The sequence below is a fragment of the Eptesicus fuscus genome, chromosome 20, assembly GCF_027574615.1.
Source record: "Eptesicus fuscus isolate TK198812 chromosome 20, DD_ASM_mEF_20220401, whole genome shotgun sequence".
Lineage (NCBI taxonomy): Eukaryota > Metazoa > Chordata > Mammalia > Chiroptera > Vespertilionidae > Eptesicus > Eptesicus fuscus.
Genome location: NC_072492.1, coordinates 40,730,539 through 40,746,249, shown reverse-complemented (window position 1 = coordinate 40,746,249; position 15,711 = coordinate 40,730,539). Strand labels below are relative to the sequence as shown.

Below are 15,711 nucleotides of genomic sequence, written 5' to 3'. Positions count from 1 at the left end.
CTATCAGAAGCTCCCAGAGCTTTTCCTATGCTGCACTCCACACACCATGGCAAAGCTCCCCTCCAGCTCACCCCCTCTGTGTGGTCCTTCTGCTACTCCCAGGCCTGGGACCTCACCACACTGCCAACAGGTACCCAGCCAGACCCTGTGGTATCAGGTACCCCAAGGCTTACGCAGTGCCACCTGGTTGAATAAAGCACCTTTGTAAAGTGCTCACAAAGAACTTCAAACAAGCCCTGCACACCAATCACCCGGCTATCTGGGTCTCCACGGAGCCTCTGAATTGACTACAAGACCAACGCAAATGGGGGGTGGTCTCAGCGGAGTCAGATTATCGGCAGACAATGCCACCAGGTGTCCCTTGGAGTGTGAAGTACTCTGTTCCTTGGCACAGCAGCTCCAGAGAAGTTGGCAGCCAGGAGTGGGGGGAGTGCACTGGGCAACGGATGAATGGTTCCAAGCACAAAGCAAGCCCCCTCTGCAGCTCTTGGTGGTAATTGTGACTTGTTCACCTCGTACCATGTTCCCTGTATTTGCTCTGGAAAGAGAATGCCAGGTCCAGGTGGTAAAAAAAACTATACCTAAAATATCTCCGCCCTTGCTTTCTGTCTGAGCCTGTGCCATTGGGCAGACTGAAGCCATTTGCATCTCAGCTCTAAGAAACCAAAGATTTTCTCTGGGGGACATGAGTAGAACTTGGGAATCAGTGGTATGTGGAGAGCTGAGGGTTTATGAATCGGTGGGTATTTAACAGGTTTTCCAGACCCAGGCAATGGGACTGAGATTCACGGGCAAGGTGGCAAAAGGACCGCGTGGTCCCACGACACAGACCTAGACACGGTGAGGGAGGGAGCTGCAGGCACTGGTTAGGGCAAAACCCATCCAAGCAGTGAGGAAATTAGATGCAATCTTGGTGAGAGTGAAGACTTCAGTATATTCACATTTAGTGAAAGAATTAGATCATGGTGTAGCATGTTAACTCAAAGGGATAAGTCGATGAGAATTCCCCAATTATACGATACAGATTTGCAAGTCCTAGCTGGACAATTATTTATTTAAATTTGGGAGAGTCAAGTTTTGCCTCCAGTTAAAAAAAAAAAAAAATCCAGCTGATAAACAGCTTAACCTGAATTGGCACCCCTAGTTATTGCTGAATAGAGTGAAATTTTTTTTTTTTTGTAATGAAGTTTATTTTAACTCCTGGAGAGTTCAGAGTTAAATGTAGAAGTGGTAAAATAAATAAAATCCATTGCATGAGTACATTTTGTCACATTCAGGAATAATTTGTGTGTTAGAAAGCATTTGGGGAATTGACTCTAGACTTGTGATTTTTCAGAGTAATGTATAAGACTATGTTAAGTTTATAAATAGTGATGGGATGATTTAAGAGTACTTGAGATTGACTATGTTTTATCAATTTAATTGATTAGGTTTTCCTGGGAGATTAAAGTACTTAGAGAAGTTTTGTTTGTCCGATCAGACAAGTGAAGTACTTTAAAAAGAGGAAAAAAATAATAGGAATCTATTGCCATTGAGAATGCAACTAGAAATGTTTTAAGGGATTTAATGAACTAAGCTTGTTATGGAAAAGAGGCAGTCTGCACAGTGGGGAGTCCACTGGAGCCTGTGGCTAGGGTTGTTGCCAAGCACTGGCTGCCCATCCTGGGACCACATGCCCCAGGCGCCCCCTGTGGTTGGGTGGTTAGGTGACCACCTGTAATTGGTGGAAGGGAGTAGACGTTATGTGCCCCCTCTGGGTCAAGGAGGTTAGGCATCTGCCTTGCCTTCCCCATGAGCTTTTTTCTATTTAGTGGTAACCTCAGAGGTCACATGCTGAGGATAGAGACTGTACAAGATGGAAAGAGCCCAAGTCCCTGAATCGCCCTTTGAAGGAGTCACCAGGCACCCAACCAAGAACATCCATAATGGTCTTTACATGAGCAAGAAATAAGCCACTAAGATGTGGGGATTGTTTCTTAACTATTATCATATGCTGACCAATCCAGGTTTGAATGAGGCTGTGTGCTGGTCATTCGGTTTCTCCAGCCCTACCCTCCACCCACCTCTGCCTTATCCTGTGCTCCAGCAAGACATCTGTAGTCCCTACGATTCGTGTTCCCTGGTCTTCCTGCTTCCCGTTGGGTTCCACCAATAGGATGAATTAGAAAGAAATTAGAGTGGAGGAAGAAAGAGATCAGAATATTCATTCCTACCTTCCTCTCTGTGGCGAGGCAGTGGCCGGGGTTCCTCCACCGAAGGTTACAGCTCTTGCTGAATTCAGATATTCCTCATCCCCCCTGGCAGGGTAGCTCAGTTAGTTAGAGTATTGTCCTGATAGGCCAAGGTTGCCGGGTTCGATCCCAGGTCAGGGCAAAGCAACCAAGGAATGCATAAATAAATGGAACAACAAATCTCTCTGTCTCTCTCTCAAAAAAAAAAAATCGATAAAAAAATTTTAAATTCAATGTACTTTCCCAAAGTCTTCACTGCTATAAATAATTACTTGCAAAATACCTACTTGGTACAGAGAGAGCATAATGCTGGGAGCCACAAATATATATATGGCATATCCCTACCACAGAGAACTTAGTACAAAATGTGTGGGTTAATCTAGAAAGTAACTGAAGACAGCATATGCCTTCCCCTTGCCCTCAGCCTAAAGGTGGTAACAGCTGCTGAGGATTTAATGATCCCTGTTGGTTTCCTTGACCCTACCTCTGTAAACAGTCTTATTTGAACTCCACTCAGTCACACCCTTTTGAATGAACCATGTTTTTTCCTGTGAAGTTGACATTGACGGATGCAGATGATTAAGGAAATTTAAATATTAACCAAAGTTTCCTGGAATTCAGGATTAAAATTTACTGGTTTTATTTATTTTTATTTTTTTAAATAAATATATTTTATTGATTTTTTACAGAGAGGAAGGGAGAGGGATAGAGAGCTAGAAACATCGATGAGAGAGAAACATCAACCAGCTGCCTCCTGCACACCCCCCACCGGGGATGTGCCCGCAACCAATGTACATGCCCTTGACCGGAATCGAACATGGGACCCTTTAGTCCGCAGACTGATGCTCTATCCACTGAGCCAAACCAGTTTCAGCATGGTTTTATTGTTAATAGAAATAATCTTCTTCATAATGAATAGAAATAAAAGTCTTAGTTAACTTTTGTCACAATAGTGCTGTATAACAAACCACTCCAGCCCTAGCTGGTTGGGCTCAGTGGATAGAGCATCGGCCTGTGGACTGAAGGGTCCCAGGTTCGATTCTGGTCAAGGGCACATACCCGGGTTGCGGGCTCGATCCCCAGTAGGGGGCATGCAGGAGGAAGCCGATCAATGATTATCTCTCATCATTGATGTTTCTATCTCTCCCTCTCCCTTCCTCTCTGAAATCAATAAAAATATATTAACAAAAACAAAAAACAAACCACTCCAACAATGCTTATAAGGAACATTTATTCTCGAGCTTTTGAGTCCAAAGATCAACTATGATTTAGCAAGTCTAGGCTGGGCTCAGCTGGATGACTCTGCTGGTCGGCTAGGTTTGACTCCAGGCCGTGAGTTTGGTTGGATTGTCTTCATGGGTCTTCTTCTGGTGCCACGCTGAAGGCGACAACAGCTACCTGGGGCATGTTCTCCTAATGGCAGGTCATTGGGATTCAGGGGGGAAAGTCAATCCATACAAAGATATTCAGCCTCTTCTAACATCCGTTTGGCCAAAGCAAATGTTATGGCTAAGCCCTAAGTGCAGGGCTTGACCCACCCGGAGGCCATTAGGAGAGTGTGGTGCATAACTCTATTACAGGGGAGTGGAGTATTGGAACCAATAATTCATTCCATCACAAATAAGATTTCCTCATTGATTATAGGGCTAACTTAAACCCTAGTAATCACAAAGAAACTTTTCAATGCACTAGAGCTTCCCTTCAAATAATTGCTAACACTTACTATAGAAGTGTTATTTCCTAATTGTGTTTGAAGCACTCGAGTGCGCTTTACATGTATTAAAAGTATATTTTTAAAAAAGTATTAAGTGAGTTAATACTTTTTTAAAAATATACTTTTATTGATTTTAGAGAGGAAGTGAAGTAAAGAGAGTGATAGAAACATCAATGAGAGAGTCACTGATCGGCTGCCTTCTACACACCCCCTACTGGGGATCAAGCCTGCAACCTGGGCAATGTCCCCTGACTGGAAATTGAACCCACGACCTCTTGGTTCGTAGACTGATGCTCAACCACTGAGCCACGTTGGCTGGGCAACTCACTTAATTCTTTTTTTTTTTTTAAATATATATTTTATTGATTTTTTACAGAGAGGAAGAGAGAGGGATAGAGAGTTAGAAACATCGATCAGCTGCCTCTTGCACACCCCCTACTGGGGATGTGCCCGCAACTAAGGTACATGCCCTTGACCGGAATCGAACCTGGGACCCTTCAGTCCGCAGGCTGACGCTCTATCCACTGAGCCAAACCGGTTTCGGCAAACTCACTTAATTCTTAAAACAACCTCATGGGATAGGTGCTGTTATCATCTGCAGTTTTATAAGTCAGGAAACTGAGGCACAGAGATATTAAATAACTTATCTGTGGTCAACACAGCAGGTAGGAGACAGAAGCAAAGCCAGGCTCTGGAGTTCGTCTTTTAACCAGAATACTGTTGCATTGTACCCCGAGACTTACAAAGGACGCCTCCAGAAGTTGAATTATGGAGCCATTTATTAAAGGCCGGCGGCATACGAGGGGCAAAAGCTCCAGAACTCACAGCGCCAAAAAGCTCACCACATCTGGCTTATATGCAGAATATCACAAAGGTATCGATTACATCTTTGGGCTTGGAATGAGGAACCTGGTTTGCCCGAAGCAGTTACAGAAGCGAAATTGAGGAAGTTATCTATAGTTTTGAGTCACAGATCACTGAATCAAGAGAAACACATTATCTGGGGCCACCGAGGCAATTTAGAATAATCGTGCTGTCCAGATTCCGGGACCACTGAGTCAACCAGAATGCATTATCTGTAGCTACTGAGGCTGATTCCGGGATCACTGAGTCAACCGAAACTCATTATCTGTAGCTACTGAGACAATTTAGGGTAATTGAGCTGTCCTGGTTCCCAGAAGAATGTGCTTCGATAACCAGTGAGATCACAATCAATGGGATATTCAAACCATCATCAATGGAGTGTATTCAATTGATTGGGATAGCATACATAAGTTCAGACAATCAAAATAACTTCTATTGTTTTAGCAAGCAAATAAGTACAGAAGCCAAACAGCAGGGTTAAAATATTAAACAGCAGTTTTTACCCAAGCATGGTGGCCACCATGCTTCAATACTACGCTGCTTCTCGAAGGCGTCCAGACAGTTCAGAAGACAATTGGGAAGAAATCGGTAGCCTCTCAAATCTGCGCTCTTTTTGCCTGGGTCCACATCCATGACTTACTTTTTTTTGTTGTTGTTGTTAATCCTCACCCGAGGATATTTTTTCCACTGCTTTTCAGAGAGTGGAAGGGAGGGAAGGGGAGAGAGAGAAAAAAACATCGATGTGAGTGAGATTGGTTGTCTCCCACATGTGCCCTGCTGAGGGGTGGGGACCGGGGGGTGGAGGTGGGGTGCGGGCGGAGTGAACCGCAACCCAGGTACATGCCCTTGACCGGGGATCGAACCTGGGACCCTTCAGTGTGCAGGGTGATGCTCTAACCACTGAGCACACTGGCCAGGGCTCAGTGACTCACTTCTTGACTGCCAGGGTCAGGCTGAAACCAGCACTGTGGCACCCTTGACTTCTGTCCTTGCTTCATTGTTCCAGACTTGGCCCTGGTCCTTCCTGACTTTCTGCCTCTTCTGTGTCTCTCCCATATTCACTAACCTGGACCTTCCCCGACACCCAGGCAGGACACTATACTGCCTGATATAGGGGAGGTGGAGGGCTTTTCAGGGAACATGGGAAAGAGGCCACACACACACACACACACACTAATATGCAATTACAAACTCTGACCAGGACTGTGACCAGAACGTACTGGGACACCAAAAGAGGAATCTGACCTGGTCTAAAAGAGGCACTTTTAGGAAGTGACATTTAACCAGAGAAGTAAAAACCAGACAAAAGCAACATGGGGATGTGGAAGAGTCTTTCTTAGAGAGGGAATATCATGTGATAGCTTAAACAATCTTAAACAGCTCACTGAGATCCTCATGCAATCTGCTTAGGACCTTCCTCCCTTGAGAGCCTAACCCAGCACACTCCCACAGCTTCTTATTCCCAAGCAAGTGACATCACTTCTTTTTTCCTCGAGTTTCTGGCAAGCCAGGTGATGGGAGAGGTCATCAGAGGCCTGTTTGTTGACTCGAGCTGGACCCGGGCTCCTCATCCTGTCCTGTCCTTGGAATGTATCCCCCACCCCACCATCTCACAGTGGGGCTGTTCCAAGGACAGAGCCTTAAAGGAAGGTGTTGAGACCATCTGGACACTATACATGACTGACCCCAGTTAAGGTCTCTATACTAACGGTAAGATTCTGGTGGGTGGATGCGAAGTTCTACTCACTTTGCAGCCTGTGGAAAGCAGCTACAGCGTTTGGACAGGTTCAAGCCTCGGACTAATGAGAGGGCACGGTCCTCTCATGGCAAAGCCACGTGCAAGTCCCAGAGTAGAGGGCAAAGCACTCCCAGCACAATGATAGTCAAAGGCTATAGCTGTAAGCTTGAACCTATGGTCCCAACCTGTGGTCCCACGTGGCTGAGTGATATGGGCTGCGGGAGGTGCAGCAAGTAAACAAAGCTTGATCAGGTGCATGTAATTGAGTAGATTCGAAACCAGAAAGAACACTGTAAACATCTTGACCACGCCCTTACTTTGCCTCCTGGAATCTGGCTATAAAATAAAGACTCGCCTTGCAGGCTGTGGCGCTGTCTCTCCATCAGAGAGGACAGTGTCCCACCCAGACCCAGCTTTTATTCTCTTGTCTGTCTTTTCTCAATTCTTCACCGTGCCCTCTCAGGCTCACCGAACCTGGCTGAGCTGGCTCAGCACAGCAGCCACCCAAGACAAGCCTCTCATTAAGTCCCCTTGTTTATCAAACCTGCCACCTACGAAGCAGCAAGAGAAAAGCAGTTAGTTACTAAGACTGGCAGCTGATTTCTCAACAGAAACTCTGAAGTCCAGAAGGGACTGGCACAAAATATTCAAAGTGATTAAAATCAAGGCCCTACAACCAAGGTTACTCTATTCGGCAAAGCTATCATTTAGAATCGAAAGATAATGAGCTTCCTAGACAAGAGAAAGAGTTCATCACCAAATGAGTACTACAAGAAATGTTAAAGGGTATTCTTTAAGAAGAAGAAAAAAAGATAAAAATATGAATAATAAAGTGGTGGTAAATACATCTATCAACAATTATTTTAAATGCAAATGGATTAAATGCTCCATTCAAAAGACATACAGTGGCTGAATGGATAACAAAACAAGATCGAAGGATGCACACAGACGAAGGTGCAAGGATTTAGGAAGGTGTTTCATGAAAATGGAAACAACAAAGAAAGCTGAGGTAGCAATACTTACACCAGACAAAATAGACTCTAAAAGAAAGGCTACAACAAGAGACAGAAAGGACCCAGCAATTCCACCTCTGGATACTGGTATTTATCTGAAGAAACCCAAAGCACTAACTGGAAAAGATGTATTCACCCATATGTTCACTGCAGCATTATTTACAATAGCCCAGTTATGTGGTACATATATACAATGGAATATGACTCAGCCATAAAAATGAATATCTTGCCCTAGCTGGTTTGGCTCAGTGGATAGAGCGTCAGCCTGCGGACTGAAGAGTCCCGGGTTCGATTCCATCAAGGGCACATGCCTGGGTTGCAGGCTTGATCCCTGGTGGGGGATGTGCGGGAGGCAGCCGATCGATGATTCTCATTATTGATGTTTCTGTCTCTCTTTTCCTCTCTGAAATCAATAAAGATATATTTTAAGATATAAAGATATATTTAAAAAATAATAAAATAAAAACTAATATCTTGCCATCTACAACAACATGGATGGACCTAGAAGGTATTGTGCTGAGTGAAATAAGTCAGACAGGAAAAGGCAAATGCCATATGATTTCATTTATATGTGGAATTTAAAAAACAAAAAATGAACAAGCAGAACAGAAACAGACTCAACATTTTTTTTAATATATATTTTATTGATTTTTTACTGAGAGGAAGGGAGAGGGATAGAGAGTTAGAAACATCGATGAGAGAGAAGCATCGATCAGCTGCCACCTGCACACCCTCTACTGGGGATGTGCCTGCAGCCAAGGTGCATGCCCTTGACCGGAATCGAACCTGGGACCCTTCAGTCCCCAGGCAGACGCTCTATCCACTGAGCCAAACCGGTCAGGGCCAGACTCAACATTTTGATGGTTGCCAGATGGGGGATGGGTGAAAAAGCTAAAGGGATTAAGAAGTACCGATTGGTAGTTACAGAATAGTCATGGGGATGTAAAGTACAGCACAGGGAATATAGCCAATAATATTGTAATAACTACATATGGTGTCAGATGGGTACTAGATTTATTGGGGGTGATCACTTCATGTTACATAAATGTCTAATCACTATGCTGTACACCTGAAACGAATATAATATTGTATGTCAACTGTGACTGGAAAATAAAAAAATACTTAAAAAATAAATTGTCCAGTGATGAATGGCATAATTACATTGTTGGACATTGTCATCTGTGATAGAACATTAAGACAAAGTTAACTCAAAAAAAAAAAAAAAAGGAAAAAGCCTGACACCTACCAATCTGGACTCGTCTACCTCTTTCTTTCTTTCTTTAAGTATATTTTACTGACTTTTTTTACAGAGAGGAAAGGAGAGGGAGAGAGAGTTAGAAACATCAATGAGAGAGAAACATCAATCAGCTGCCTCCCGCACACCCCCCACTGGGGATGTGCCCGAAACCAAGGTACATGCCCTTGACCAGAATCGAACCCGGGACCCCTGAGTCCGCAGGCCGACGCTCTATCCACTGAGCCAAACCAGCTAGGGCTCGTCTGCCTCTTTCTTTGCTCTTTCCTCGACCTCCATGGACAGGGCCAGTTTGCAAACAAACACCAGTGTTCTTTTGTCCCTACTTCCGTCCTCTGTGCACTTGACCCCCATCTTTTTTCTTTCCACACACATGTATTGAACACCAGCAAGGACTGGATTTGGGAAGGAGGAAGGTCTAGTGACTGTGTGGGCGAGAAAACAATCTCCCCGCTCAATGCAATCATTCACTCAGCCAATGATTAGTACCTACTCTGAGCAGTCCTGTGTGAAGCTCTGGCCATAGAAAAGTGAAGAGGACATGACCACATTCCTCTGGAACCTGGAAGTGCCTATCAGGCGCGAATATTTTAATAAGAGTGTCAGAAATCATTTGACTTTTTCCTTAAGTGCCACTCCTCCTGGCTGAGAGCACTGTTTTAATAAGACCAGGATGCAAAGCTGGCTTAATCTGTCTTTCAACTCCACCTTTCAGAAGGCTGAGCTATGGCACCAGGATCTGCTCAGATATGTTCCAAGAGTGCAGCTGAGTTCCCTGTGGACCACTGGAAGCTTCTCCCACAAGGAACCAGTAGACAAGAGCTCAATTGTCAAGAATAAAGAATTTGGCCTTTAGCTCAAGGACACCAGTGCCAGCTGGGAGTGGCTGGGATGATCAACCACAGAGGAGATTCAAATTACCAGCCCATTTGTCAAAGTGACAACCAGAAATGGGTCAGCAGCCCATTCGCCCCAGGGAGAAGTAGAAGTCTTGTCTTGGCGGCAAAGAGTAACCAGCAGTGAAAAAAGTTTGACTTCACCCACTGGGAGAGGCCACCCTTGGGGTGACTCCAGATGTGAACAGGCCTGGCCACCCTCAGGGCTCTAGGTAATCTGTTTTCTTTTCTTTTCTTTCTTTTTTTGTTAATCCTCACCCAAGGATATGTTTCCATTGATTTTTAGGGAGAGGGAAAGAGAGAGGGAAAGACAGACAGAAATATCGATGTGAAAGAAACACATCGATTGGTTGTCTCCTGCATGAGGCCCGACCAGGGCCCTGGGCCGGGGAGGAACCTGCAACCACACCGTACATGCCCTTGACCAGAACTGAACCTGGGATCCTTTGGTCCGCAGGCCAACGCTCTATCCACTGAGCCAAACCGGCTAGGGCTAGTCTTTTTAAAATTTATATTCATTGTTGTTGTTTTTTCAAGTTTGACTTGAACTTAATTTTATTTTTTACGTATTTTTTATTGATTTCAGAGAGGAAGGAGAGGGAGAGAGAGATAGAAACATCAGTGATGAGAGAGAATCATTGATTGGCTGCCTCCTGCATGCCCCCTACTGGGGATTGAGCCCACAACCCGGGCATATGCCCTTGACTGGAATCAAACCCAGGACCCTTCAGTCCATAGGCCGATGCTCTATCCACTGAACCAAACCAGCTAGGGCTTGAACTTTATCTTTAAAAAAGTTAAATCTTTATTGCTGAAAGTATTGCATATTCCCCATTGACCCCTTCTCGCTCACCCTCTCCCCCACCCCAGGCTTGCACCACACTATTGTTTGTGTCCATGGGTTCTTTAGTTAATCACTTCCCACTCAACCACCCCCTTCCCTCTGAGATTCATCAGTCTGTTCCATGTTTCAGGGCTCCAGGTAGTCTTGATGGACCATTCCTTCTCTACCACTCAGGGCAGTAGCAAAGAGGCTGCTTGGGCCAAAACCGGTTTGGCTCAGTAGATAGAGCGTCGGCCTGCGGACTCAAGGGTCCCAGGTTCGATTCCGGTCAAGGGCATGTACCTCGGTTGCGGGCACATCCCCAGTAGGGGGTGTGCAGGAGGCAGCTGGTCGATGTTTCTCTCTCATTGATGTTTCTAACTCTCTATCTCTCTCTCTTCCTCTCTGTAAAAAATCAATAAAATATATTTAAAAAAAAAAAAAAAAAAAGAGGCTGCTTGGTTCTGCATCTTGGCACCCAGGGACTCCAGCATGGCTGCCCTGGGGAACTGGTGTTAGCAAATCCTCACTTAGCTAACTTTCCCTTCCTGCAATCACCCACGGAGCAGGCAGAGGCACTCACAATCACAGAGAATTCACGTAGGAACTGAAATCATAGGTCACAACACTTCTGTAAGGCAGAAGATAACCTCATCCCTACTTCAAAGCCACAAGAGTTTTCCCATTTTGATAAAGCTGGTGAGGCAGGGTGTACCGTGGAGCCAGCACTGACTGGCCTTAAGGACACAACTCTGGGGACAAGTCCTAGCTCCATTGCAGGCCGCAAAAGTTTGGACAAGTCATGAAATCTTTCATAAGCTGGGTCTTCACATCTTGTAAACAGCTCACCGTGTTATTAGGAGGGTTGAATTAAGGAGGATATTGTGGAGACAACCAAGATGGTGGTGTAGGTAAATGCCGGTACTCGTGCCGGTACTAGCACCAGCCTGCCTTGCTTCACAGCTGGGCCTCGCCTCCTGCACAGCAGCTCTCCCACTTTAGTCGCAGCTGGTCCTCACAGCCAATCGGCCTGGAGACCGGCTCCTCCCAGAGATGCCAACAACAATGAAGGCTCAACTACAAGATTGTTCACACAGCCCACATAGGGGACCACCTAGAGTGCCCAACTCCGGGGACTAGAGAGGCTGAGCCGCTGGCCCTACGGGACATCTGCTACACAAGGCCACTCTACCAATTCCACGAGATATAGCAGCTCTACTTAATACATAGAAACAAACACAGGGAAGCAGCCAAAATGTGGAGACAAAGAAACATGTCACAGGTAAAGAAATGGAAGCAAGCAAACTACTGGATTCAGAGTTCAAAACCATAAGCTTACTCAAGGATCTTCATGAGACCTTCAAGGAGCTCAATGAGAATGTCAAAGACATGAAAAAGGACCAGTCAGAAATTAAGCATACACTAAGATAAGGAACAATTAAAAAAAAAAAAAAGAACAATTTACAGGGATTCAACAGTAGAGTAGAGGATTCTTAGAATCAAATCAATGATTTGGAATATGAGGAAGCAAAAAACATCCGATCAGACGAGCAAAAAGAAAAAGAAAAAAAAAAAATGAAGATAGCATCAAGAGCCTCTGGGACAACTTCAAGCATTCCAACATCCGCATTATGTGGTGCCAGAAGAAGAGAGAGTCAGGTATTGAAAACCTATTTGAAGAAGTAATGACAGAAAACTTCCCCCACCTGGTGAAAGAAATAGACTTACAAGTCCAGGAAGCACAGAGTCCCAAACAAGAGGAACTCAAAGAGCCCCACTCCAAGCAACAGTTAGTTACCTACAAGGGAGCGCCCATACGACTGTCAGCTGATTTCTCAACAGAAACTATACAGTCCAGAAGGGAGAGGCAAGAAATATTCAAAGTGATGAATAGCAAGGAACTACAACCAAGATTACTCAGCCAGCAAAGCTATCATTTAGAATTGAGGGTCAGATAAAGAGCTTCATAAACAAGAAACTGGTATTACATTAAATGTTAAAGGATATTCAAAGAGGAGGAAGAGGAAAAGGAGAAGGAGGAGGAGGAAGAGAAGAAATATAAACAATAAAATGGCAATAAATACATATATATCAACAATTGAATCTAAAAATTAAAATAAATGAGCAGGAACCTAATGAACAGAACAAACTGATAAATAAAATAGAACCAGAGGCATGGAAACAGAGAACAGACTGATGAATCTCAGAGGGAAGGGGGCAGGGGAGGCGGGAAGAGATTAACCAAAGAACTTATACGCATATATGCATTACTTATGGACACAGACAATAGGGTGGTGAAGGCCTGGGGTGGGGTGGGAACCGGGTGGAAGGAGTCCATGGGGGGAGAAAGAGGGGACATCTGTAACTCTCAACAATAAAGAGTAAAAAGGAGCCGAAACCAGTTTGGCTCAGTGGATAGAGCATCGGCCTGCGGACTGAAGGGTCCCGGGTTCGATTCTGGTCAAGGGCATGTACCTTGGTTGCGGGCACATCCCCAGTAGGGGGTGTGCAGGAGGCAGCTGATCGATGTTTCTCTCTCATTGATGTTTCTAACTCTATCCCTCTCTCTTCTTCTCTGTAAAAAATCAATAAAATATATATATTAAAAAAAAGAGTAAAAAGGAAAAAAGAGGATACTGTATACGAAAACCCTTTGTAAGCACGGAGGCCATTTTACCCGGAGGACATGCTAAGTACAGTGCTTGCTTTGATTAGTGTTGTCCAGGGAAGCATAACATCCCTCTTAGCGCTGTTTCTAGAAAATAGTTCTCTGCAGTTGCTACTTCAGAGCTACCCTCTAGTAGGGTTTCTCTCTTCTGCTGGGTGTGGAGAGGCCCAGAGCTGAATTTGGGACTCTCCTACACCAAGGTTGCAGATCCTTCTGGCATTTCTTCCTACTCACTTTCCCGACTTACTTGGTTCGATTCATTTTTCTCATTATTTATACCACCTGGTATTTTATGTATCTCTGTCTTAAATTCTTCAGGGGACAAAGCAGGCCACAATTAAGTACATACTGTTTACACACAGAAACACTATTTTGTATGCCACTGTTTTGGGTACTTTAAAAAAAAAAAAGTCATGTTTGTGACTCACAAGTCATAGTGAAATACAATAAAATCATACCTGAGATGAATCACAAGAAGGGGCCCAGCGCGCGCCTGGCTTGTGAAAAGGGTCCCGTCAATGCTAATTTCATCAGAAATTCACCAGACACTTCCAGGCACAAAGGCCTTAAGTGGCCGCTAGGGTCTGTTGGAGGGATTCAACCTCCTCCAGCTTTCTTTCCTCCGCGTCGTTTGCCAGAACAATTCGGTGGAGTCAGGGGTGAACTGGAGGGCTGAGGTGGATGGAGCAAAGGCCAAACATGGCGAACCCAAGGGGAGTGGAGGAAGGGACGAGGCCGTGAGGCTCGCGGACCTGTGAACCAGGGAGGTCAGGGAGGGGCCGTGGGCGGGGGGGGGAGGGGAGACTAGAAGTGGGCACAGGGATTTTGTTGTTCTTTTTTTTTTTTTTTTTAATGATTTCAGAGAGGAAGGGAGAGGGAGAGAGAGAGAGAAACATCAATGATGATAACCATTTTTCGGCCGCCTCCTGCACGCCCCCTTCTGGGGAGCGTGCCCGCCACCTGGGCCTGCGCCCTGGACCTGGGGACCCTTCCGTCCGCAGGCTGGCGCTCTTGTCCACTGAGTCAAACCGGCTAGGGCCTGTTGTTCTTTGAAGATGGAGAGACGAAGTCCGATCACCCGCCGAGAAGGAGGAGAGGTCCCAGCTGGAGGCTGGGAGGTCTGGAGAGCCGCGCGGGAGCCGGGCTGCAGCCGTCCTGCAGGGTGCGCACCGGGTTCCAAGCGCGGCTCGCCCACGGGCTCCCGCAGCCCCGGAAGGGAGCAGGGAAGTGAGGGTGCGCCCGCGCATTCTTGGTCCTGGAGGGGGGGCACAGAACCGTGCCCCCGTCCAGCCTCTCCCTGCCCCGGGTTTGCGTAAACAGCTCCTCCGCAGACAGGCCAGGCCCCCTTCTCTTAACGCGGACCTCCGACGGGGCGGGGCCTGGTAGGCTTGGGGGCTCCGCGACCGACCCACCGAGGGGCAGGCTTTGCTGGATTCGCCGCGCGGGCTTCCGAGTCACCCAGACGCGGTTGGAATCCCAACGCCACTTCCTCGCCCATCACCCCCACGTTGCCTCAGTTTCCCTTTCCTAAAAGTGGAGCTGATAACAGGACTCACCGCTCAGGGCTGTTGTGACGAGTAAATGGCACCACGTCAATAAAGCGGCTAGTGCCGAGCCCGTACCTCGTATCCGCAACGGGGCTGCGGTCATTATCGGCACCTTTTCCAGCGCTCCAGGGCGCGCGCCAGGGGCGGGCCTGTCCCGGTGGGGTGCGGGACTCCCCAAACGCCGGCACGCAGGTTTGGACTTGCTGGCGCCAAGCTAGGCTCCTCGACAGACCCAGGAGGGGGGCGGGGGTTGGTGGTGACGTGGGACTTGGGGACCTACCCAAGCTCTCCTGGCCTCCACCTGCCCCGCTTGGAGAATCTGCTCTTGGTGCCAGGCGGGGCAGCAGGCGGCGTGGCTGCCCGGCCCGGCTCCATCAGCTCGGACGGTCTTTCCGAGGCCGCGTGATTCAGAATGACCTTGTGCGGGTGAGTGTCACGCGAGCGCAGAAAAGTGGGAGGTCGAACTTGGCCGGGCGGGCGCACCGTCGGAGAGCGCCAGGCGCGGGGGCTGAGAGCGCCGGGGCCGGGGGAGGCGATGGTTGGTCTCTAAATTCAGTCCAACGCGCGCCCCCCCTCCCCCGGAAGGTGAGGGCAGGGAGAAGGGGACGGCGCCTGGGGACGCTGTTGCTGTGAAAAATTTTTTTCTGTTGAAAAATTCGACGTGGAGGCTGCCTCTCGTGGCCGGGAATGTGGAAAGGGGCCTTCGGAGCGCAGGATTCGGGTCTCTGGTTGGAACCCGGAGGCTCTGGCCCAGGAGGGCTGGGGGGGCCTCTTTCCTGGGCCCGGGACCGATCGCCTCGGGGACGTGGGTCCCCGCGCGAGGGCCGAGGCGTCTGGACCGTCGGGGAGCGGAGGCTGCGTCCGTTCCGCAGTTTCAGAAAACACCCGATTTCCAGGTCCACGCGCGCAGCCTCCCCACAGAGTGAATTCACGGAGCGCTGTGGAGCCTCAGCGGGCAGCAT

At 47.1% G+C, this 15,711-nt stretch overlaps 1 protein-coding gene across 1 annotated transcript in view; it reads left to right on the top strand.

The window, feature by feature from the left end:
• The first annotated feature begins 14,907 nt into the window (after positions 1–14,907).
• The window catches only part of B4GALNT2 (beta-1,4-N-acetyl-galactosaminyltransferase 2), a 32,273-nt gene continuing 31,469 nt past the window's right edge, over positions 14,908–15,711 (top strand). Inside the window, exon 1 of the mRNA XM_008153852.3 lies at positions 14,908–15,175. Coding sequence (XP_008152074.3) covers positions 15,162–15,175 — 14 coding nt within the window. The 5' untranslated portion in view covers positions 14,908–15,161. The remainder of the gene's footprint in view (positions 15,176–15,711) is intronic.